At 43.5% G+C, this 26,140-nt stretch overlaps 1 protein-coding gene across 1 annotated transcript in view; it reads right to left on the reverse strand.

Annotated features, from left to right (window-relative positions):
- Nucleotides 1-25,144, reverse strand: part of LOC106599714 (solute carrier family 22 member 23) — a 62,117-nt gene extending 36,973 nt beyond the window's left edge. Inside the window, exons 1-3 of the mRNA XM_014191013.3 lie at nucleotides 24,242-25,144; nucleotides 826-929; nucleotides 471-625 (exon numbers count right to left, since the gene is read on the reverse strand). Of these exons, the coding sequence (XP_014046488.3) occupies nucleotides 471-625; nucleotides 826-929; nucleotides 24,242-24,688 (706 nt within the window). The 5' untranslated portion in view covers nucleotides 24,689-25,144. The remainder of the gene's footprint in view (nucleotides 1-470; nucleotides 626-825; nucleotides 930-24,241) is intronic.
- Nucleotides 25,145-26,140: the final 996 nt, after the last annotated feature.

The following is a 26,140-nucleotide window of genomic DNA, read 5'->3' on the forward strand; positions in this document are numbered from 1 at the left end:
GAGGCCTGTCCTAACAGTTTACAGGCAACTAGAACAAACAGCAGCTGTTGGAAAGAACACACCCCTCACACCATATTAACACCTCGTCACTCGGGTGTTCCCTAGTCTGTGTCCCAAATGGCACTCTATTCCCTACTGTACATAGTACACCACTTTCAACAAGAGCCCTAGGGAATAGGGTGCCATTTGTGATGTGGCCCCTAGTCAGGTAATATGGCCCTACTCATAACACCATCTGATGATATATAGAATCCCAACGCCAACTCAAGACATGGGGGTCTGTTTAATATAACACACTCCACAAAGACAAGGCTATGGAAACCAACAGCTGCCCTCAATGCAGCACATCCATTACCACAACACTAATTGAAATTCTCACTAAAACAGATAAATCAATTGACTGTACAGCATAGCAAAGGCATGGAGAAAAGCATGGTGTACTAGGCCTGCAGGACTTACTGAAGACTTACTGAGGATGTAGAGGGAGAGGATGATGCCTGCCAGGCAAAAGCCCTCGAAGAAGCGCAAGGTGCTGAACATGGGAACGTTGACCGAGAATGCCACGGTCAGACCGAACACCAGCATGAACAGGACTGAGATGATCAGGACCGGGTGGCGACCAAACCTGAGAATGGATGGGGGGTGGGGAGAGAGACAAGGGGGAGGAGGGGAGATGTCCCATATTTAAACAACACAAGCTAAAGACTTCGAGTCTGCCCCTTAAGGTATTTTATTGTTTCAGTGCATTAGCAAGAAACACACTGAACACTCCTGAACTGAATGTCTATTCAAATATATTATGTAGTAGTTAGAAATAAAACTCACCAGTCTGCCAGGACCCCAAAGACCAGGTATCCAAATATGGAGCCCACAAGCAGAGAGAACTTAGCGATGTGGACCTTCCATGCCGAGTCACACACCAGACTCCACTGTAAAGGAAGATTAAGAACATATGAAGGTTAGGCTACTATTGGCCATCCAATGTAAACAACAGATGCGTTTTCTGCTTTATCCGGACCCCTCTGAAACACACACACAGAGAGGGCAGCCATAATACGGCGTAGGGAGAAAGAACACATTAACATCAGTCATTTCAGACTGGAACATGTACATTAAATTATCTCAGCCAGGGTAAAATAAAAAGCACCACCTGATGGTTGGTGAACTCAGAAAAGTGCTGGTTTAAACTACAGACAATCGCCTCGGGTCCCCAGTCACAGGGACAATGACGCAGCAGGAGACATACTCAAGTCACTCATTTATTGCCACAAACACACAGAGCATTGAATTGTTAGTACTAGTGTTGATAATGGTGGGAGTGAAAGTTTATTTTTTGTTGCATTGATGCACTAGCACCCCACCCATGTTAGGAGAAGTGTCCAGAGTTTGCAGTCCAGTATGCACTCTTCTGCTAAAGTGTACTCCGCTTGACTGGGGCCAAGTTTCCTGCCATCCAGGACCTCTATACTAGATGGTGTTAGAGGAAGGCCCCCCCAAAAAATTGTCAAAGACTCCAGTAAGCTTTGTTCAAATACTCATACTAACAGCACTATTTGTGACGTGATTGAGTATATAGTATGTTTATTGGCCATAGTATGGATATAGTTAGTATGACAAGTTTCCAGATGTCGTACTAAATTCGCCAAAATAAGAAGCATACACGCAAAGTACACTAATTCTGTAGTTTAGAACCATAATTCAATTCTTCATGAAACGGACATGGCTTCACATCGTTTCCAGAATTGAAGAAAATGGCGGAAAATATGCAGTCCAAGTACAATGAGAGCGGATACAAATTCATTGCTTTAACTAATTATGACAAATGTTATGAAAAATGTTGAGAAATGTAATAAAGTAATGACTTTTCAAATAAGTTACCTTACATGTTATATTGGCTGACAATGTTTTAGCTATACTGTCTTTACGAACCACATAGCGTATCAGTATAGCAGCATGTACTGGTATGTTGTAGCTAGCTACCTAATGTTAGTTGGCTACTTAAACGTCAAACTTCCCAGTATATTAACTATAGGCTCACTACCTACCCAACGTTTATTGATTTGATTATTCCCATCATTCTTAGCTTATCTAAATGGTATAGTTGTTGTGCCTTCTCAATGGACATTCGGGTGCTATCATAAATTCGCTCTGGCTATTTACTCCGATTTCGGCGCACTCTCGTTTGAGTGTACCACAGCGCAGAATAAATCATTTACAAGCGCTCAACACCCTTTGAATATGGCCAGTGTCAGTAAACGTCGGCAAAAAAAGCATAATTAAATTGTTGCCAGCTGCACAGTTAGTCACCAACACTCTGGATAACATGAATACTGCCTAACTAGCTCTGCTAAGGCGAGTAAAATGGTAAGTGGTCTCATTTGAGTCTGGAAGTAGCTAGCAAGCTATCTTGGGTGCTTGACTGCCGTTGTATGGGCAGAACGCTCAAATCAACCCTACTCCTCAGCCGGAGCAGTCAGTGTGCCCTCCTAGAGCGAAACACTGAATTTAAAAACGGACAAACACTGATTTTAAAAACGTCTCTAAATTTACATGTGCACTCTGAATTTAAGATCACACCCGAACTCGTAAAATGTCTAACTAATAATTTGTCATGCTAACTAGCTAGCAAGTGGCGCAGTGGTCTAAGCCACCAGAGACTCTGGGTTCGAGCCCAGGCTCTGTCGCAGCCGGCCGGCCGCGACCGGGAGGTCCATGGGGCGACGCACAATTGGCCCAGCGTCGTCCGGGTTAGGGAGGGTTTGGCCGGCAGGGATATCCTTGTCTCATCGCTCACTAATGACTCCTGTGGCGGGCCGGGCGCAGTGCACGCTGACCAGGTCGCCAGGTGTACGGTGTTTCATCCGACACGTTGGTGCTGCTGGCTTCTGGGTTGGATGTGCATTGTGTCAAGAAGCAGTGCGGCTAGGTTGGGTTGTGTTTCGGAGGACGCATTGCTCTCGACCTTCACCTCTACCGAGTCCGTGTGGGAGTTAGTCTTGTCTCATCGCTGCAACTACTACCAATTGGATACCACGAAATTGGGGAGAAAAAAAGGCGGTCAAAAATAAAAAAAATTCTGGGTTTGAGTACAGGCTCTGTCGCAGTCGGCCGCGACTGGGAGACCCATGGGGCGGCGCACAATTGTTAAGTGGGCATTGTGTCAAGAAGCAGTGCGGCTTGGTTGGGTTGGGTTGGGTTGGGTTGTGTTTCGGAGGACACACAGCTCTCGACTTTCGCCTCTCCCAAGTCCGTACGGGAGTTGCAGCGATGAGACAAGACTAACTGCCAATTGGATACCACGAAATTGGGGTGAAAAAAAAGTGTAAAAAAGAAAATTAACTAGCTAGCAAGAGGTTGCAATGCAACAGCATTAACTTATGTTAGACAGGCGAAGAGCTAGTACTCTCAACTGAAAGCATACTGTTCGTTTACAGTATACTAAAATTAACTAATAGTATATACTCATTAAGTATGTAGTATACAGTATGTTAGTATGGGTATTCAAACACAGCTATAGACTATTCACTCTGCTACCGCACAACAAGCGGTACCGGAGCGCCAAGTCTAGGTCCAAAAGGCTCCTTAACAGGTTCAATCCCCAAGCCATAAGCCCGCTTAACAATTAATCAAATGGCCACCCAGACTATTTGCATTGACCTCGACCCCCCCAACCCCCTTTGTTTTTACACTGCTGCTTCTGGCTGTTAATTATCTATGCATAGTCACTTCACTCCTACCTACATGTACAAATTACCTCAACTAACATGTACCCCCGCACACTGACTCAGTACCGTTTATAGCCTGGTTATTGTTATTTTGTGTTACTTTAGTTTATTTGGTAAATATTCTCTTAAAATTGCATTGTTGGTTAAGGGCTTATAAGTAAGCATTTTACGGTTAGGTCTACACCGGTTGTATTTGGCGCATGTGACAAATACAATTTGATTGTCTCTAGAAGCACTGCGCCGCCCTGTGTTATCAGTGTGATTGCAGGCTGGTGTCCATTGCCTGGATAGCTGCCCTGTGAGCACAGCAGGGGGTGCTGCATTTGCTGTGGGGAATCTCGTCTGGTGGATGCAGTCATCCGTCTAGGAGTAAGGATGCCGGTGAGCAGACACTGGCGAGGAGCAGGGTCCTGTGAAGGAAGATCCGTGGGTCCCTGGACCAACCAGCTCAGCTTTGTCTTAACAGCTACATGACTGCCTGCAATACATGATCGAACAAGCTGGACTGGGGTGATGAGGTGCGAGTAATTAGCACTGATGAGAAGCAGAGGTGTCACTTGGTTCAGCTCCTGAAGTGGCGGTGTTGTCTTTGAGCCTAAGCAGGGCAGGGCGTGACAGGTTTGCCAGGCTTAGCTTCTTTGCAGTGAATGTGTGTCTGATGGAGAAGGGCCTGGAGAAGGCCCTCCTGGGTCCCTCCAAGGGACAGCACCTGAAGCTGAGAGATGAGCCTTGTAGGGAGCTCTCATCTTGTTGCACTGTCCGGACGGTGAGGGACTCTTCCGCCCCGTCATGCCTGAGCTTGAGGCTTCAGGGAAGGGCATTGTGCATTCCAACCCCGTCTTCCAACACTTCATAGGTCTCCAAGGTTCCATCCTTGTTTTGCAGGAGAACCTTGAACACTTTGAGCAGTGTCCGGCCTGAGGAGCTCACCTGACCCATCTGAACAACCACTGGATATGAAGAGCTGTCGGGATATTTGGACCTATACTTCTACGTGTGCACTTAATGGAGTACAATGAGGTGCTATCCACCACATATCAGTCTCCTGAAGTCACACCGAGCCTCACGGTGAGCTTGGCTGCACCGCCGACAGTGGCTCTTGTCCTTCAGCCACTTGAGGCTCTGCTCGACAGTCATTGAGTTGAATCTAACACCTGATGAGGTAGTGGTCCCTGCTTTTGCACAGGGGCACTACGCGTTGGCCTCTGCAAGTGGTAGTTCCTGTGCAGGAGTCTTTGTTGCCCCATAGTATAGCGGCACCCGAGCGTTTCTGCTCAAAGGCTGCAGGCTTGTCTCGTAGTGTACGGGCACTGGCTGCTCTGTCGTGGCTCTGGCACTCTGCTTCCATCTTCAGCCATTGTGCTCGGTATAAAAGGGTATGGGGAGCTTGTATGTATGTATGTATGTATGTATGTATGTATGTATGTATGTATGTATGTATGTATGTATGAAGTTGGCCCGGTATTCAGAGCTTCCCCAGAAGACACTCAACTTTGGAGCCACAGGCCTTGATTACCCCTGGGCCCGAGTGAAGAGGGCATGCTCACTAAGGTCTGGATGAGAAAAGAGAACTGACTGAAGCCTTGTGTGTCCCCTGGCCGGATGTCTTGCAACTTCATGATGACAGATCTCCAGGGCAAGGTAATGTGGATGGCCCCATTGCTGCTCAAGGTCTGCCATGGCAGCGGTGTATGGCACTGGGTCATGGAGTGAGATGGCCATGAGACGGGGATCAGGCAGCTTGAGGTGGTCGAGAAAGTGGTGGAACTTAACCAATGCGTCCTCATCTGGGAGCAACAGGTTTTCGAGGGTCATCTTGAAGAGAGCAAACTCCCCTGTCATCTTTGTTGAAATCAGGGAGCGACAGTTTCTCTAAGTGCATGAAGGCGCCGATCCGTGGCATGTACTGTGGCAACCTTGGCCAGGGCTGAGGCTGGTCAGGTGGATCGCCTGAGGCCTGTGACTAAGGATTGGGCCGGTCGAAAGCGTCAATGAGCACGTCAAAAGATCTCTCCGGGTAGGTGAGCCTCCTGAGCAGGCCGCCGCAATTCCCGCCATCCTCTTTTCGCCGGTGTGTGCTTGCATAACTCTGGTCAGGACCACCCTGATCCAAGACCAAGAGTTGGCTGGGGAGCAGAGAGGACTGCGAGTAGCCCCTACTGGTAATTTCTCCAGGTTAATCGTCTCTAATAAGGATGCCGGTGAGCAGACACTGACGAGGAGGGTCCTGCGAAGGAAAACCCATGGGTCCCTAGACCAACCAGCCCAGCTTTGTCTTAACAGCTACAGGACTGCCTGCAATACATGATCGAACAAGCTGGACTGGGGTGATGAGGAGCGAGTAATCAGCACTGATGAGAAGCAGAGGTGTCACTTGGATCAGTTCCTGGAGTGGCAGTCGCCTGAAGTGATAGTGTTGCCTTTGAACCGCAGCCGGGCAGGCAGCGTTAATCGTCTCTAATCTGTCTCGAATGACCATGAAAAAGAGTGCCACCTGTTGGTCGGTGAACTCAGAAAGGTGCAGGTTTAAACTAGAGACAATCTCCCCAGTCCCCGATCACAGGGACAATGATGCAGCAGGAGACATACCGTAATTTCCGGACTATTAAGCGCACCTGAATATAAGCCGCACCCACTGAATTAAAAAATATATATTATTTTGAACATAAATAAGCCGCACATGTCTATAAGCCGCAGGTGCCTACCGGTACATTGAAACAAATTAACTTTACACAGGCTTTAACGTAACACGGCATGTAACAAAAAATAAAAAATGAGCAGTAAAAAGTAGCCTACCAAGAAAGTCATTGGTCACTATCTTCCTCCTCCTGTGCACTGAAACCACTGAACCACTGAAACCACTCGGAGTTGAATAGCCTCAGAATTGCTTCATCCGATATTGGATCGTTGTCATTGTCGCTCTCGTCACTTTCATCCGGAGGCAAATCCCCCTCTGAGCCCTCTTCAACACGCAGCAGTCCAGCCTTTCGAAACCCGTTGATGATAGTGGATTTTTTGACAATGCTCCACGCTGTCAGGACCCACTGGCAGACTTGACCATAAGTTGCTCTTCGCATGCGGCCCGTTTTAGTGAAGGATTTCTCCCCACTTGTCATCCAAGCCTCCCACTGAACACAGAGCGCCACCTTAAATGCACGATTTACACTGATGTCAAGTGGCTGCAAATACTTTGTTGTGCCCCCAGGAATCAGGGTGACAAAATGACTACCGTAATCAGAATGATGGGAAGTTTGAGCGCGCTCGATTTAATCAAAACAGTAAACAAAAAAGTTGTTTGACCTTAACCCGTTCGGCAATTTCATTGGTCTAATGAAAGCTTCATGCCGCCAAAAAAACTGAGCACGTCACAGAATGTGTTTTTTTGGAAGAAAAAAAATGTGAAAGCGGGAAAAATCCATATATTAGCCGCGTCATTGTTTAATCCGCGAGGTTCAAAGCCTGGGAAAAAAGTTGCGGCTTATAGTCCGAAAATTACGGTACTCAAGTCACTCATTTATTGCCACAAACACAGAGCATTGAATTGTTAGTACTAGTGTTGATAATGGTGGAAGTGGAAGTATAATTATAATTGTTTCGCATTGACACACTAGCACCCCACCATGTTAGGAGACGTGTCCAGAGTTTGCAGTCAAGTATGCACCCTTCAGTTATGGTGGAAGAGCAGTGGGCAGCCCATCCCCCCTCTAGCAGGCATTGCACCTCAAAAGAATAAACAAGCCCTGACTATTACTAGAAGGAAGACTTTCTGCACAGAGTGTGTTACTCAATACATCCAATAACTAAATGAAGCACATACATTATTTGTCAGACTGTATGGGGACATTAACTCAGGGCTCAAACGCATTAGCTACCTTGCTATAGGGATTGGAAACGGGCAACAAAACCCCTGATCCCAATCCAGTTTCCCTAACCAAACTCTCACTTTGCTAACACTGCCTTAACCAGAGAGACTCAGCAAAACACAGAAACGTTGCTTTAAAGCCTCCATTAAAATTGTTCAGCCATGTAAATGTACTATAGCCTATTATGCAGCGTTTCCTCTTCCAGCGCCTAGATCTCCCTCTGTGTTTAGGCTATAATTACATATACCCTCTGTCTGTGTGCTCTCCCTCCGGCTGTGTACTGTAGTCCACTACCCCAGCAACAGTGGGATTCCCAGAATGCAAAGCATACTGTGCCACTCTAGATGATTTGCATTAGCATTTTATTTATTTATAGATATAGTAGGTGCATACATATGAACAGAACAAATCAACTTTGAACAAATCTCACAATATTGATGAAGTAGATAGTCGTACATCATGTCTAATAAATCAAATTGTATACCGAGTCATAGCTCCTGTACAAGTACTGTATGTGTACAGTACATAAAGTAGATGAATAAACCCACTTTTGAGAAAACTGATGATAATCTCATCCCAAATCTGTTTGACTTATCCACTATCACCTGAAAATTTGAGTCCAATGCAGCTGTGAATGAACTGAGAAGCAGGCTATTGGGGACGGTTACTAGGTTCCTGGTACTCTGGTCTGGAGCCCTCTCTGTGCATACAAATATTATGAGGAAGGAATATAACAATGGATATGAAATGGGGACTGGGTTTGCACTTCTCCTTTGAAACTCAATGTCTTTAGGCTATCAAGGTTTATAACCTCTTATAACCTCTGGCATAGTGACCTGTTGTGTTCAGAGTGGAAACTTCTGGAGGATTACTCATTGACACCATGCAGTGATCATGAGACACACATGCATGCCATGTCATTCATACCTTCAGTATCGATGTCACTATGGATCAAGACCAAGACAGGAGGCAAACAAGTTACTCAATGTTGCGCAATACCACATAAAAAAAGCCAAGGAAGTCTCCTCTGTCTTGGTCTGTATTAAACTAGCGTGTTGAAAGTGTGGTGTGTGTGTTTGCGCTTCAGAGCTGGGACTGTGAAGACCATGGGATATGGAGAACTCATGACTGTGCAGAATGGGGGACCAACCAGACCACGCGGTCGGGGTGACTGACTAAGCATGACCGATTAATGCAGTTCAAAGCAGTTGATGACTGCAAGGTTGAAAGTAACCTTAACCATTAAAATCAGCAAAGAAAGAGATGACCGGGCAAGAAGCCTGACCACATCTTAGTTAGAGGAACAGCATGTCTTAATGCTAATCTTAAAATGTTACCCATGATAAAAAGCCTAACCGTGCTTCCTTTTGTGCACTGATTCACTCACACACTATTGTAATGGTCATTGCAGAGAGCTGAATTGAAGGCTCTGTGTTAGACAGAAGGCAATGCCTTATTAATCCATTAGTTTGACAGGCAAGTGGAAGGACAAAAGGCCTATTTGTGCTCTGGGTCTGTGTGTGGCAGCAGGGGAGGGCATCAGGGCCTGAACACTGGCCCCGAGTGACAGCCCCAGTCCAGGGAGGAGACAGAGGGGGACAGGAGCCTCCCTGTATAAACCCCGCTGCTGCGTCTATCGTTTAACCCCAACGGTCACCCTGCATCAGTGATTCGGATTGGCCCTGACAAGGACGCTATGCACCAGCTACATGTACAGTACATGTCTAACTAAAGACAGGGAGGGAGGGGAGGGAGTAGAAAGAGGGAGGTGGGGGAGGTAAGCAAATGCTTGACAGTGAATGAGGATTGGAAAGAGAAAGAGAATAAGGAACTATATTAAGGGAAAAAGAGCGAGAAATTATATGCCTGACAGGGACTGTGAAGAGAGGGAGAGTGGAGTAAAGAGACTGATGCATAGTTACCACCTAGCAACAGACTCACCTCAGTTTCTTTCCTAATTAACAGTATAAGTTTAGAAGGATTATTTCATCTCTGGGATCAGGGAATATAGGAGAGTAGGTGGAGGTGTGAGTGACAGAGAGAGAGACGTCAAATACATTCCATTACCGGTACATCTGTCACAGAAATAATATCCAAAAATATAAACCCACAACTGTGGGATCATTTTGATAATTAAAATGCAACTCATTGAGAAATCCCCTAGGTTGGAAATCCCCTAGGTTAGAAATCCCCTAGGTTAGAAATGCCATATTCTAGAGCTATTATGTGAAGGTGTTGATATCATATCCTAGATAAATATCATACCAGAATCAATTCTCAAGTTTACACAACGGTTAAACATATTACAGAAATGTTAAACGGGACTGTCTGGGACATACAATTTACATGCTGAGCAGACAATGGTGACATCCATTCAAAAACCACCTCAGGTCAAGTCTCTACTGTTAGCATTCATGGAAATAATGGGGCACCTTTTCTCTCGGGGGCACAAATAAATTAACAGTCTGAAGAAAAGTACCATTATTCCTCTACTGAAATGAATGGTTTCAGCCTTGGAGAACAGTGGCACGCTCAGTGACAGGACAACAGTCTTCCACCACACCAAAATCTCCTTATGAAGGCCTGCGGGGGGGGGGGGGGGGGGGGGGTGTGTGTGTGTGTGGTGTGTGTGTGTGCGCGCGTGTTTCCGTGACAGAGCACACAGTGAAAAATGGTACCAGTGTCCGTCAGACCACTTTCTGAGAGAGAGAGACTTGATCAGATCAAACTAAAGAGTTGTCTGAGTTCTGCAGGAAGCACTCAAGACATTCTTACCGTATCCTGAAAGTGTCCACACAGACATACTCAAACACATCAAAAGATCAGAAGACATTCTTAAGTTTGGGTGTGTTTACACTAAGGTAATAGCATATTGGGTATGAGTCACCTTGTACTGTGTGGAGAGAGAGACTAGACAATATTATTGGGCGGATAGTGGGTGAAACGAGAGGCTTTTGTCCTTGTAGTGTGTCAGCATGCAGTGAACGATTACTGTACTGCCTGACTCTCATAGCTCCTCTCTGTCTCTTACACACAAAGTGCTCCAGTCTATCCAGTTCTGGTAATATAGCTGATGAACCATATAATTCAATGTTGAATTTTGTATATTTTTTTTAAATCTCACTGTTTGTCACCCTGCAGAGAGAGGGGTGGAGAGAAAGGGCATGATTAGCTACTTCCCTCTGATCCTTGCATTACATCAATGAATCCTAAAACCACTGTGACCAGGGCCAAAGGTTGAGCCGGGTCACATATTATCAGAATCTAACTCCCGCCAGCACACACATACAACGCCTGTACAAAGCTTTATCTTTCAGTGCCACAGGCAGGCCTCTTTTCCTCCCACTTGAGGTGTGTGCGTGCGTCTATCCAAACAGATCTGTCGGTCTCCTGCTGTTCCACCCTGATCCTGGGTCTGTGGATAAGACAGGGCAGGCCAGTATATGGAAGATAGAGATTCTCTAAGGCTAGGTGTTCCTGTATTCACTCACAGGGCATTGTGGGGGCCATTATCCAGTCCTGCTACTCTATCACTACAGTGGAATTAGGTGCAAACCTTATCGCGCCGTACTTGTATGAAAGTGAGGTGTCATGACATACAGTTAATCTTTTTCTACAGATAAAGAATACAGACTTTCGTAAAAAACGAAAAAGATATCTGCTTGGACATATACACATAACAGGTAATGTGTATGAGAGAATAGGGGTGCAAGCTTGGGGAGCTGTATATTCTAACATTTCTTATTTAAATGTAAAGAATTACTGCATGTTGTTATACTAAACAAAAATATAAAAACGAAACACAACAATTTCAAAGATTTTACTGAGTTACAATTCATATAAGGAAATCAGTCAACTTAAATAAATTCATTAGGCCGTAATCAATGGATTTCACGACTTGGAATACAGACATGCCTATGTTGGTCACAAATACCTTAAAAAAAAGGTAGGGGCGTGGATCGAAACCCAGTCAGTATCTGGTGTGATCACCAATTGCCTCATGTAGCACAACACATCTCCATCGTATAGAGTTGATCAGGCTGTTGATTGTGGCCTGTGGAATGTTGTCCTACTTCTCTTCAATGACTGTGCTAAACTGCTGGATATTGGCGGGAAATGGAACAGGCTGACATACAGAGCATCACAAACATGCTCAATGGGCCTCAGGATCTCGTCACAGTATCTCTGTGCATTCAAATTGCCATTGATCAAATGCAATTGCGTTTGTTGTCTGTAGCTAATGCCTATCCATACCATAACCCCACCGTCACCATGAGGCACACTGTTTACATCAGCAAATCACTCGCCCGCACGAAGCCATACACGTGGTCTGCGGTTGTGAGGCCGTACTGCCAAATTCTCTGCTAGAGAAATTAACATTTTATTGCACCCCTATACAACAGTCCCACCTAGATACTTCTCCAGCTACATTTGAAGAAGTTCTGTTGCCCCTTCTCTGCCTTCTCCAACCACTAACTCTGCAACTAATATGGACAACCACAACATTCCTTGAACACACTGGGGGTTTTAGTCAGTATAGTCTAGATCAGTGGCCACCAACATTTTCTAAGTCAAAATCACTTTCACAGTCAAAAAGCAAGCTGAGATCTAACCCTCAGATTTGATATTTTTTACATGACTACAAAAAAAAACATGAACTTAATAAAACAGTTCTGTAGAAATGGGGTTTGGGCAGTAGGCTTAATTCATGATCACAGCATACTGGCTATATGCCTGGCCTGCCAAATTTCATTATGCTCAGACCATACTATATTTCAAATCTCGAGCTTTGATGACAAAATAGATCAGTTAGTGTACCATTTGCAAGGCACTGCAGAGCATGAATTGAAATAATTAGCTTTTTTTTTTACTGGACTGATGTTACCTGCTTTTGTTGGTCATGGTGAATTCAAGACAACTGGGAACTCCCCCCGCCCCCCCCCCCCCCGCAAAAAAAATATATACAAATGCTCAAAAAAATAAAGGGAACACTAAAATAACACATCCTAGATCTGAATGAATGAAATAATCTTATTAAATACTTTTTTCTTTACATAGTTGAATGTGCTGACAACAAAATCACACAAAAATAATCAATGGAAATCCAATTTATCAACCCATGGAGGTCTGGATTTGGAGTCACACTCAAAATTAAAGTGGAAAACCACTCTACAGGCTGATCCAACTTGATGTAATGTCCTTAAAACAAGTCAAAATGAGGCTCAGTAGTGTGTGTGGCCTCCATGTGCCTGTATGACCTCCCTACAACGCCTGGGCATGCTCCTGATGAGGTGGCGGATGGTCTCCGGAGGGATCTCCTCCCAGACCTGGACTAAAGCATCCGCCAACTCCTGGACAGTCTGTGGTGCAACGTGGCGTTGGTGGATGGAGAGAGACATGATGTCCCAGATGTGCTCAATTGGATTCAGGTCTGGGGAACGGGCGGGCCAGTCCATAGCATCAATGCCTTCCTCTTGCAGGAACTGCTGACACACTCCAGCCACATGAGGTCTAGCATTGTCTTGCATTAGGAGGAACCCAGGGCCAACCGCACCAGCATATGGTCTCACAAGGGGTCTGAGGATCTCATCTCGGTACCTAATGGCCGTCAGGCTACCTCTGGCGAGCACATGGAGGACTGTGCGGCCCCCCAAAGAAATGCCACCCCACACCATGACTGACCCACTGTCAAACCGGTCATGCTGGAGGATGTTGCAGGCAGCAGAACGTTCTCCACGGCGTCTCCAGACTCTGTCACGTCTGTCACATGTGCTCAGTGTGAACCTGCTTTCATCTGTGAAGAGCACAGGGCGCCAGTGGCGAATTTGGCAATCTTGGTGTTCTCTGGCAAATGCCAAACGTCCTGCACGGTGTTGGGCTGTAAGCACAACCCCCGCCTGTGGACGTCGGGGTTGTTGCCCTCCTACGGCCTCCTCCACGTCTCCTGATGTACTGGCCTTTCTCCTGGTAGCGCCTCCATGCTCTGGACACTACGCTGACAGACACAGCAAACCTTCTTGCCACAGCTCGCATTGATGTGCCATCCTGGACGAGCTGCACTATCTGAGCCACTTGTGTGGGTTGTAGACTCCGTCTCATGCTAACACTAGAGTGAAAGCACCGCCAGCATTCAAAAGTGACCAAAACATCAGCCAGGAAGCATAGGAACTGAGAAGTGGTCTGTGGTCACCACCTGCAAAACCACTTCTTTATTGGGGGTGTCTTGCTAATTGCCTATAATTTCCACCTGTTGTCTATTCCATTTGCACAACAGCATGTGAAATTTATTGTCAATCAGTGTTGCTTCCTAAGTGGACAGTTTGATTTCACAGAAGCGTGATTGACTTAGAGTTACATTGTGTTGTTTAAGTGTTCCCTTTATTTTTTTTAGCAGTATATAATTGAAGTATAATCATGAGGTTAGTGATCGTCACGTTAGAAAGTCGGAGCTCTAGAAAGAGTTTGACTTGGTAGTTGGATCTAGTTTTTTTTCAGCGTCCCCAGTTGTCTTGAGCCCTAGTCAATCGGATTTAGTATTACAGGATGTGGGTAATGTGCTTTTTACTATTGCACATCAGTGATTTTAATAAACGATCCGCATGGGATAAGGCTTCTCACCAAAAATCACTGAGGGAGTATGATAGTAAGTTTGGTCTGTTCCCAGATGTACTTGTCACACACTACTTCCGCCTACCACAACAACAACACACGTGGAAACCGCAGCGGCAATTCAAAATATGGCACCCAAGTCGAAGAAAACCAGGCACTGGACAAGAAAGGAGACAGTATGCCACAAATCTGTGTTGGGGGAGCTGCGCTTTCAGCGCCATTTCGAGAAAATTATTCACAACCATAAAAAGTTTGGGAAGAAATATTTAAGCAGGTGTGTGAGGAATGTCCAGCCGTAAAAATCAACATTTGTCGACGCAGCGAAGTACTGTGAACAAATCAACTATCTGAAAAGAAAGTATCGACAGAGCATTAAGCACAACAACAAAAAAATTGCTCAAACCCCCAGTACTGCCCGTACTTTAAAGAAATGGACGCAGTTCTGAGTAAGAGCATATTTTTATTGCATATCTGTTAGGTAGACTAGCTAGCTAGCTAGCTTCTGAATGCATGGCTAGTATGCTGGCCAGCTATCATTAGATAACTAGCGGGATGCATGGCTAGTTAGCTAGCTATAAAAGCTGGCTGTATGTATGGTTAGCTGGATATTTATCAGAAGTATCCCCTTATTGTCCGCCTCTCACGGTCCCTGCTCACTCCTTCCTTTCCTCCGATGAGACAGAGGGGAGGACACAGTCTTACACCTGATGACGAAGCTCGAGCCGCAGCGCATCTGCCTCATGCGCAAATTCATGTTGTTCCTATGGCCAGAGAAGTGAAATACTCTTCAAAATTAAAATAGACTAATAAAAAAAAAAAAAACAGGGTTATCGATACACTTCGCTACTCATTTATCGCAGCGTGAGCGGACGTACAGAGAAGCGCGTTTTATGTTTTGTAATAGTGTTGAATGAAAACAGTGTTGACAGTGCTGAATAAAATCTTAAACATGAACTTGAACTCATAAAAACAACAGCTCTTTGCTGTATACTTTCACAGTCTCTCTCTCTGGTCATGATTTTAAAATGTATTAAATCTTACGTAGGCTAGTAGCCTATCAAACTTTGCTGTGGCCAGGGACGTGGAAGCTCTGTAGGAAACTGTGATTTGAGCTGATTGGCCATTGCTCAGTTGGTAGAGCATGGTGTTTGCAACGCCAGCATGGTGTGTGCAACGCCAGGGTTGTGGGTTCGATTCCCACGGGGGGCCAGTACAAAAAAAAAAAAAAACGTATGAAATGTATGTACTGTAAGTCGCTCTGGATAAGAGCGTCTGCTAAAATGACTAAAACATTTTTTAAATCTCCCAGGCCGCCCAGTAGGCGGAGCGCAAGCCTTTATCGTTGGCTTTTCAACAGAAATGTCTGGTGATCAACTAGGAATGTCTTGAAGATCGACCAGTCTGTTGTGATTGACCGGTGGGCGACCACTGGTCTAGATAGAATGTGATGAGAGTTTTAAGGCTCTACTCCTGGCTGTGTGATGCTGCTGCCATCTGAATATAATGTAGAATATATGAGCGGCGTGAGATTAAGCAGGGAGCGTGGGAGACCCTCTGTCTCTCTCTAATGATCCGGGCTCGTTTTATTTTATTCAGCTCAGTCCAATTAACTGAGTCCCCGAGGAGCCCAAGGTCTCAATTAGGATGGGCCTCCACATCCACACCAGCCAGTCTGGATCCCTCATCTGCCCCTATCCGCTCCTCCTCTGAACCTAGCGTTATCAAATCCTTCTCTGAACATAGCTATGAGGGCAGAGTTGTACTGAGGAGCACAGTTACTATGCCATGACTATTCAAGGAGACGCTACCGTGTAAATCCATTCTGTTGCTCTACTATTAATATTTAAAGACGATATAGCCAAAGCTCTTATTGCATTATTACTATGTTGTACTATTACTATTCAAGGAAATATATCCTCTTACTGTATTGCTATGCTACTCCAAGAGACGTAGCGAAAGTAATTCCTTTGATTTCTCTTAGAAAGCATTAACCGTCTGAGATAAGACGCTAACGTAGTGTTCCGGTACATTGTGACAGGAAAACGACACCACCTTTCCATGGCGTCGGCACTCTGCTCCACTCCTGAAGGATAGGGAGACAGAATTTTCAACAGATGGAACCATGTGCCATTATGCCCATGTAATCTAAACACACCAAGGACTGCGTTGCCGTCACTTTATGTCATCGTGTGTGTCACTTCCTGGTTATAGCATGTCGGACCAGGAGTCTAGGGAAAGGGAGTGGGCTTATGAGGTCCTTTAGTGGGATTGGATTCGTCCATTAGCCTGAGAATCAATTCCTTCTGGGGACGACCTTGTTGGTTTGTGGAATGCTTGCTTGGGAAAAAGGACACCTCTAGTTTTTGTCACCAACTGCTCGGCTGTGTCAACAACTGCCTTGCCCTGGTGCCAGTGTCAACAGGAAAACCAACACAAATATCAGTAGCTATACAATTTAGTCCAAGAGAGGAGATGGAATGATGCAACATTGTTAGATATTGTTGAAAAGGTCCAATGCAGACATTTGTATCTCAATATCAAATAATTTATGGCCAACAATTAAGTACCTTAATGTGATTGTTTCAACAACAAAAAAATTGGTCAAAAATAGCTTAGCAAAGAGCAATTTCCCAAACAAGAATTCTGAGTGGCGAGCGGAAAACTGAAAACTAGCTGTTATTTATTGGCAGAGAGGTTTGGAATGGGCTTCCTTAATTGTCTATAAACTAATTTACCTTCTTGTGACGTCGCCATGCAGGCCAAAACTCCATCCCACCAAAACAGGCTGAAATTTCAGGCGGCCTTTTCAAACAGCTCTTACACTAAAAGGGCATTATCATAATTTTCACAGTATTCCTCCATATTTTGCAAAAAACACAGGGAAGTCATGTTTTTGACTGCACTGGGACTTTAATATTGTGGTAATACTACTTTTAGCTGCTGTTATACCTGTGTAGTAAAGCTGTAATTACTATGGTAAAAGAACTTAACAATAGCTTTGTATTTAATGACATCGCAATGCTTTAAAAAAATAAAATAAAAAAAGGGTAGGCTATCATATTGTTTAGAGTTTCAATACCAACTCTACCAATCAAAGTGGTATCAAAAAGACACCACAGTAAAATGAAGTGTGGCTAAAGTCTCCCTTGGCTTGTGGTGGAATGAAACACTGTGCATGCAAGGCTTCTGCATTTTTATCTGCTGCTCATTTAAACAGGGGACATTATCTGTGATTTTAAGATGTCCGAGAATGTGGAGCACGTGCGGTTGCTCATTGTCATATCACACTGAGCACAATAAATCCATGATTTATTTCAGACAGGTCTAAAGAACCATGATTTAGAGAACATGTCTATTTCAGAAGAATAGCATACTCTGAGTTGTCCTTATGCTAGGTCCTGGTGTGGCTATGCCAAATGGCTGTGGGCTACACTAGTTCATTTAGCAGACAAGATTTGCTTTGAATTCCGTGGCATTATTTTATAGTATGAAGAAGAATTGAACAAAGCTGAATAAATATAAAATATTTTCTCCAAACGATTTGAGGTAGTGCACATATGCGGCTATTGTGTTGAGTGGTTAACAAAACAAATAGGTCCTCCTATATGCTGAATTTAGAGTTATTAATGTAACTTTAGTTCGACAAACGTTGGGCTATTCGTTTTGATTTTTAATACATTCTAAGGCTGCATGATGAGACTAATGAGGATTTGAAAAAAAAGTCGCTTGAAAGGCACGAGCTCTGCTTTGTTTTTTGTGCAGGCTGTACACACTACAATAGTCTCTCATTCACAATTTGACAAGCACTTGATATTGCCTTGAATTTCACAGCGGCATCCCCTTTGTGGCCGTAATGCATCCTAAAAAAATCCATGCCTTTTGCGATCCGGAGTTCTACATTGTGCCCTTCTCCCTGAGTGTGCTGCGAATTCCGAAGTGTCTCTCACTTGCATGGCTCTCCGTCACGTGATGGGGTCTTTCTCACAGTCTACAAGTGAAGACAGACTTATTGGGGACGCAACTGAAGGCGTCCTTATCCAATTCCAAGGTGCATAATTGAAGAGATTGGAAGAACTGTCCACATTTACTTTTCGTCAGCCAACAAGATGAGTAGTCTTAACCAACAGCAAAAGCACTAGTCTATGTCAATTTACTATCCCCCATAGTACAAAAGTCAACCTACTCTGTTCTGTGCGAGAAATAAATATTCCAAACATAGTCTGGGAAAGTTGTGGGATGCGATAGATCCCAAATTAATACAACCAATAGCATAAAAAAAAATTAAAAAAACTGTACGTTTAGCTTAAAATGTTAAACTATTAGGCTATTTCTTCACATTATAAAACGCAGCAATGCGCACATGGTCGTAGGCTATAAGTTTGAATGTTCCATTAGTTGAAAACACCATTATCAAAAGTGACCGGAAATGCAATTATAAAATGTAAGGCTTTTATTATAAAGGTGCATTTAAGGTGAAAATTATCTTCCTCAAACTTGAAACTCATGCGCTGCTTAATTATGCCAGTTAGACTCTACACCCCTTGTAAAGCATTACATTACATTTACATTACATTACATTGTATGTGTAATGTAATGTAATGTAAATCAGATTATTATGCTTAATTTTAAGAATTCATTTGGCCACTTTAGTTATACAAACCGTATTAAAACATATAGGCCTATGGGCTAGGCAACATGAGGTGTGTGACTGATTTTTTTTTAAATTTACACAAAAAACACATTGTTTCTTATGCAGGGCATCATTCAAGTGATAATACTGTATATAACTCACAAGTGATTAGCTAATGTTGGCACCGATCAGACTATTCTTGATTTAATCTTCTCTTTAAATATACTAAATAATATATGTGTGACATTTGTTTTGATGTAGAATGGACCATTATCATGCACCTGTATCAAAACGGGCAGTGGGATAAAATACATGACATCTATGCACTTAAATAGCGAATGGAGGACACTTTTCCCCGTGGTTAATTTTCATGCCAGCCAGGTAGGCTATTCTCCTGTTGTAAATATAAGCAATGTGCTTAATATTAGGAAAGTTGAGAAATAAATATACTAAGCCTATAGAAAGCTGATGGTATCCTCCTCTTTTTAATAGAGGCCATCAACTCTGTTATCTCCCGCAATTACATAGCCTATAGAAATTTTGCACAAGATGAGTTCATGGGCACCCATGAAGTGTTTGATTAGATTTTCAAATGCATTTGCATTGATGTCAGGGTGATTAGAGGGACAATAGAGTGCTGAGTACCAGGCAGTTATCAAGTTTGGTAGGTTACTAATTACCAGCAGCAGCATCAGAGCTTGGAGAAGTCTAATTACCGTGACTAAACAGTCATGTGGAATTTGACTGCCTTCATGACTCGTGACCGCCGGTGTGGCGGTAATACGGTCACTGCAACAGCCATAGGTACAACCACTTTGTATAGTACTGAGAGCCTTCAAAACCAGCCTCTTTATCAAGCTGGTCCTCTTATGCCTTTGAGCAGCAAAATGTCAGGTCTAGGTCAACATAGAGCAGACTACAGTGTCTCCCAACTCCAGTCCTCAAGTACCAACAGTACATTTTTTTTGTAACCCTCAACAAGCACACCTGATTCAACATGTGAACTAATCATTAAGCATGTGATGAGTTGAATTAGGTCTGTTTGTCCCCGGGGCAACAACAAAAATGTGTACTTATGGACTGGAGTTGAGAGACACTGGACTGGATGACGCATCTGTGTGTAAACGGGTGTATTTGAAGTACAGTGTTTGATTAAGAATGTGTACCTTCAACAGAAACCTATCAAACTCTACTGCCCCTTCCTTCCCAGCCCCAATGGAGATGGATATACTAGGCTACTTTAAAAAAAAAGTTTGCTTTCGACAGTTGTGTACACACACACACAAACACACACACACACACACCCACACGACAGGGACACAGGACATAGCGTTTAGAATGTAGTAATACGTGACCTTAAAGTTCAGTTTTCAACCTTTTTGATAAAAATATAAATCATTAACTCAGTACAGAGGATGTTTAGTTTATCTATGTAGAACTTACTACACATCAGAAAGGAATCACTGGGACAAAGTGTAACTACAAAGCTCAACAAACAATTAGGGGGTGTCCAACATTGGCCTAAAGTCGTAGTTTTGTTGCTGATGTGCAGCCCTCCAAAAACGACAGAAAAGGCCACATGACTGGCATCTCTGCTATGGATGTACTCTTATACCGCTAGGGGTCCATGAGAAGAATGCCAAATAATTTCTCAATATCTTCTCACAGAAAGACACCCTTTTGTGAAATAGTAGGCCTTATGAGGTCTATTTTGAATGTGCAAAATCATGTTTTTTTGTCACTATTTGGGTTAAAAAAATATATCTAAGCCTAGTATATAATAATAATAATAATAATAATAAATAAATACATTTTATTTGGTGGACACCTTCCAGGGTACTCAAGGACATCTTATATTAAAAGTAGGGCTACATAAAATCAAGTGCAGTTAGTACATACACATACATACACACACACACACACACACACACACACACACACACACACACACACACACACACACACACACACACACACACACACACACACACACACACACACACACACACACATATATATATATATATACATCAAATCAAGTGCCTCAAAGTGCAATTTTAAATTAATGGACCAGACAAAACAGGACAGATAATGAGGAGGGGTTGGGTAGAGGATACAATTTAGACTAGAGGGTAAGGGTTTAGGTTTACGGGGTTGGGAATAGGTTACAGACCGGGTTTAGGGTAAGAGTGTGGGGGGGGGGGGGGGGGGGGGGGGGACAGAATCAATCCTAAACTATAGGTCAGGGGAAGGCAACCCTTAGCTCAGTTGGTCAGGTGTGGTGACTAGTTGGAACAAATTCACGCAGTCTACGGCACTCCATGAACAGGGTTGCCTACCCCTGCTTTGTAGGTGAGGAGTGTCTTAAAGTTAATACGGGATTGGACAGGGAGCCAGTGTAGATTGCTTAGGATTGGTGTGATGTGTTCGGTTGGCCTGATGCGGGTGAGGATTCTGGAAGCAGAGTTCAGTTGAAGTCTGTTGGTGAGGATACCAGTGAGGAGAGTGTTGCAATAGTCCAAACAGGAAATTCCAGAGTCATGGATGAGAGTTTCGGTGCTGGAGGCTTAGATCTAGGCCTGTGTGGATCAATAAACACAAGAGGAACTGAACTACAACTGAACTAAGCGGTATACCATATTTTATGATATACCGGTATTGATGCAGGGACCGGTTTGGGTTTTACCTTTACCTTCTATACCGGTATTTGAATGTTTGGTTTGTTAAATGTGATACGCCATGTGTAATGTCAATTTTTATAGTTTACTTCGCTACTTGAGTCATCTCTCTCTCTCCGCACCACTTTCCACACAGACCTAGCTACGCCCCCTGTCACTCAAGGAGCGCATTTGATGTTCCTCAACCACGAGAGACTTGCGTTCAGTCTGCATGATCAATGCAGCACATGCAACAATGTTGATAACGATGCTGTTTTCACTTTGCTTCTTAATATAAATCCACTAGCGTTCTATAATGACAGTATTAGTTTGTGTTTCTTACATCAGCAAACAGCTAGTTTGTCTTTTCTTAGCAAGTTGCCCTAAATCTTGTGAGATGCTAATAGCCACTAATGCTAATAGCTAGCTAGCTAATAAATGTACTGAGTAAGAGCAAACGTAGCTAGCTAATACAGCCTGATAATACCAGTGATGGTGTAGACTTAAATCAGCATGTTGTTTGTGCAACAGTATCTTCTAAATCAAAGAGGAATATGCAAAGCAAGAAAATGTTAGCTACATGAAGTAGCTAAGAGAAAACATGCAATGCAGCTAAAGCATACAGGGTCCCCTAGGAAACACTTATCAACACTTTAGTTCCTACCCTGTCACAATAACTCCTCCCTGGGGAAATTCTCTCAATTGAGCAGTGGTGTAAAACACTTATGTAAAAATACTTTCAAGTACTACTTAAGTCATTTTGTTTGTTATCTGTACTTTACTATTTTTACAACTTATACGTTAGTACATTCTTGAAGAAAATATTGTACTTTTTACTCCATACATTTCCCCTGGCACCTAAAAGTACTTGTTACATTTGGAATGCTTAGCAGCACAGGAAAATGGTTCAATTCACACACTTGTCAAGAGAACATCCCTGGTCATCGACTGCCTCTGATCTGGAGGACTAACTGAACACACATGATTTGTTTGTAAATTATGTCTGAGTGTTGGAGTGTGCCCCTGGCTATCTGATATATATATATATATATATATAAAAAATGATGCCATCTGGTTTGCTTAATATAAGGAATTTGAAATTATTTATAGTTTCACTTTTGATACTTATGTACATTTTATCAATTACATTTACTTTTGATACTTATGTACATTTTAAACAAAATACTTTTAGACTTTTACTCAGGTAGTATTTTACTGAGTGACTTTCAATTTTACTTGAGTCATTTTCTATTAGCGTATCTTTACTTTACTCAAGTATGACAATTGGGTGCAGGAACTGCAGAAATTATAAAAGTGCTGACATTTGTTGAAGTTGAACTGAACAGTATAAAACAATCAGAATGGAGAAAGACTCATTGAAATCACTTAGAATGTATGTGTTGCCACCATAGGATCACTAACTAATCAAAGCAAATGTAGACCTTTTATTATTCAAACTAAAAATACCGTCATACCGTCCATTTTTTTTTAAATACCACGAATTAATATTTGGGCCATATCGCCCAGCCCTAATCTGAACTATCAACAATTAAAAATAAGATGGAAACTGGGCAGAAATCCCATTACCTGATGACTACAGTCCTTGATACAGTAGTCTAGTGTATACTTTTCAGATATAAATTCAGAAAGAAAGAAAGCAAGCAAGCAAGCAAGGCAGACTAGTGTTGGCGTGTTAAATTAGATATATGGCAGGTGACAATAGCAAAATAGGGAAGTCGTTATTCTCGGGAGGCGCGCGCGGGGGAGCACTAATGAGCATGACAGTACATGCCCTTTGCTCTAAATCAAAGCTCGAGTATCACTTTGGTCTGGGTCTTTATGACCACGGGCACATTCCGCCGTGGTCAGAGATCTCTCCACTATAGCTCACACCTCGTCAGCTGCTCCGAATAGTAATGTCATGTTGGCATGTTAAAATGAAAATCACAGAACCGCCCACATAGTGCTAGTTGGCCATTATTATTCTTAGCCCCGTGAACAGGTTATTAATGCACTCAGTGCAGCAGCCCATTTTATTATTCGGGGATAGCCCATTGTGGAAAAATCCTTTCCTGGGCTTGTTGCGCCAGTAGGATATTGGAGGCTGCAATGCATGAACCAGCCATATGCTTTGACTCCTATGAAGGTGTGACGGTTAAGCCAGGTGCTGGTCTGTATCAAAACAATATTATATTATGAGACCAGTGGCGGTTCTAGACCATTTCAAACAGGGGGTCCAAGCTGGGGCCAGTTGTACTGTTAGAGGGGCCAGTTACATTAGACGTTATTGTTGTCATATCGTTTTCTTCACTGCATTGCAGGCATTAGCAGGCAAAAGACCATGTTCATAATCATCATCGTTGCCACTGTCTAATAACGGATGTAAAAAAAAGAACGATAGCAAAAATGAGTTATGTAAAAATTATTTCATACTCCACATTTAGGAGGGTCACAAGGGGGTCCAAAATTGTTGTCACGGGGGCACTGCCCCCCCCCCCCCCAGAACCGCTAGTGTATGAGACCACAATACATGGAATAGGTCTATAGTCCTACAATAAAACAATGTGAAAACGACAAAGGCCTTATCTGGTAACAGCCTTTACTTATGGCTGTGGGTAACCCGCCACAATATGCTGATAGCCTATTATAAATCAATTGACCCAATGCACCTCATCTGAAAAGAGGGAGGAATGTATATGACATAATATAAACTGGAAATGCAGTCCTAATTTCTCAATGTCAGGCTACGAAACTTACCTTGGTAACCACATTCTGAATGAGTCCTGTATGCAGCTCAAACGTCCACTCTTTGCACATACAATGTTGCAGATGCCTAGCCGTTACGTTGTGGGTGCCATTGGTATAAACGTACGCCGCTGTTCGCGGAAAACTATTATTTGCCCCATGAAATAAAGGACTTCTAGTCAAATTAGTCGTGTTTGCCATAGGCGGAACACATGTGTTGTTCGGTTGGGCAAGAAGGAATTCATCAGAGTACTGGCTGAATCCAATAAATAACGCCGGAATCCATGTCAGCACGATTAGCTGTCTCTGGTACTTCCCAAATCCCCCAAGAAAAGGCAAGACACAACTGTCAATGCGTGTGAGCAATCCCGGCGACTCTGTTTCGGGGGACACAAAGCCGTTCTCCGATTGATGGTCCTCGGTATCGAGCTGTACCACGGCCATCGCGGTTTCACTCATGGATGCGTCTGTAGTGCAGCCGAGTTGGCAATGCTGCCGGGAGACTCCACACTGCGTCAATAACCCCGCTCTGGTGGTGACTGCGGTGCGTAGGCATTCACTGAAATTGAAGCAAGACGCACTTCTTTATGACCAGGAAGCTGCTCGCTCCCTGTGATCCTGTTTAGGTGGACTCCACGCACTATTATCACTGAAGGAAGAGCGCTTATTTGCTGACAGCAAGCAGGTTTAAATGCAGGCTGGCAAATGTCCTATATTAGAACAGACAAGCGCGAGAACATGCGGCGAGGGAAGTTTTTAATCACCAATATTTCCCATCTGCTGGATACATCTCGTTTGCATAGAATTTGATCAACCTATCTGTGTGAGCTGTGCCGGAAGAAGTAGTAAACCAAGGGAGGGAATACAACCTTGCCCCTTACACGGTTGCACGTACAGGTAACACACCTGCCCAAATACAGTCCTTTAGAGTAGCCTATAGCGTTCAGAGTTAAATAGTCACATGTACAAGGTTGCAGATGTAATTACAGAGTACAGTACACTCATTGAGCTCTGACTTCTTGTAAACACAAGCCTATTCCCTCTTTTCCTGTCAAGTCATCCGCTGTATCGAAAGTTTATGCTTTTTTAATCATTTACACAGCGGTGGAGTACCACGGATTCTGTTTGCAGAATAAGATAAGCGGAACTTTGAGCAACCCTCCACCCTTGTCCGTCGCATACACCTACAGGGTGCATAACAATAGACTGGTGGTGGGTCGTTTGCTAAGAACGTCACTTTTTTTAACAGCTGTTTTTGAGAACGTCGGGAACAGAATCGCATCTGTGAAAGAGCCTTTCATTTGGCTTCCGATTTGCATATTGTTACTATTGCTTTTTGAGCTCCAGATATCGATTATCCACAGATAAATTAGTCTATATAAAAGACATTGATGGTAATTCCTCAGCTCAGGAACAATACGGGAGGAGAGCGTCATTCTGGTCTGCACAAATTATTTCAGTAGGCTACCTTAAAAACAAATCTCTTTTTTTTGCAGGCCATCTAATAATTTGGTCAGGTAAACATGTATTTATCTCACGATGTGATATCATTCAAAAAAGTGACGTTAACTGATGAAGATTATCTCATAGAACAAAACGTATAAGATTTCCCTAAACCTGTGTTTACCACAGACCTTATTTTGGGCTTCAATCAAATCCCCCCAAAAAACATACATTTCCCCCATAGGCTTTGGCCAACGAGCCATGACGGAGTGAGTGCCTACAAACATACACCAGTACTATTGCTCTCTATTAGGCTTTGGCACTAGATAGCAACAAAAGTCCCCATTGTAATGTGTGTAGGAGACGTTTAGTAGGCCATACGCCTGCCCTTTATAGTTCTGTGACAATAGGACTGTCATAGTGGAGGGAAAGGAGAAGAGAGTGTGCAATTGAGAGTTGAGAAGAAAA

The sequence above is a fragment of the Salmo salar genome, chromosome 03, assembly GCF_965601325.2.
Source record: "Salmo salar chromosome 03, fSalSal1, whole genome shotgun sequence".
Taxonomy (NCBI): domain Eukaryota; kingdom Metazoa; phylum Chordata; class Actinopteri; order Salmoniformes; family Salmonidae; genus Salmo; species Salmo salar.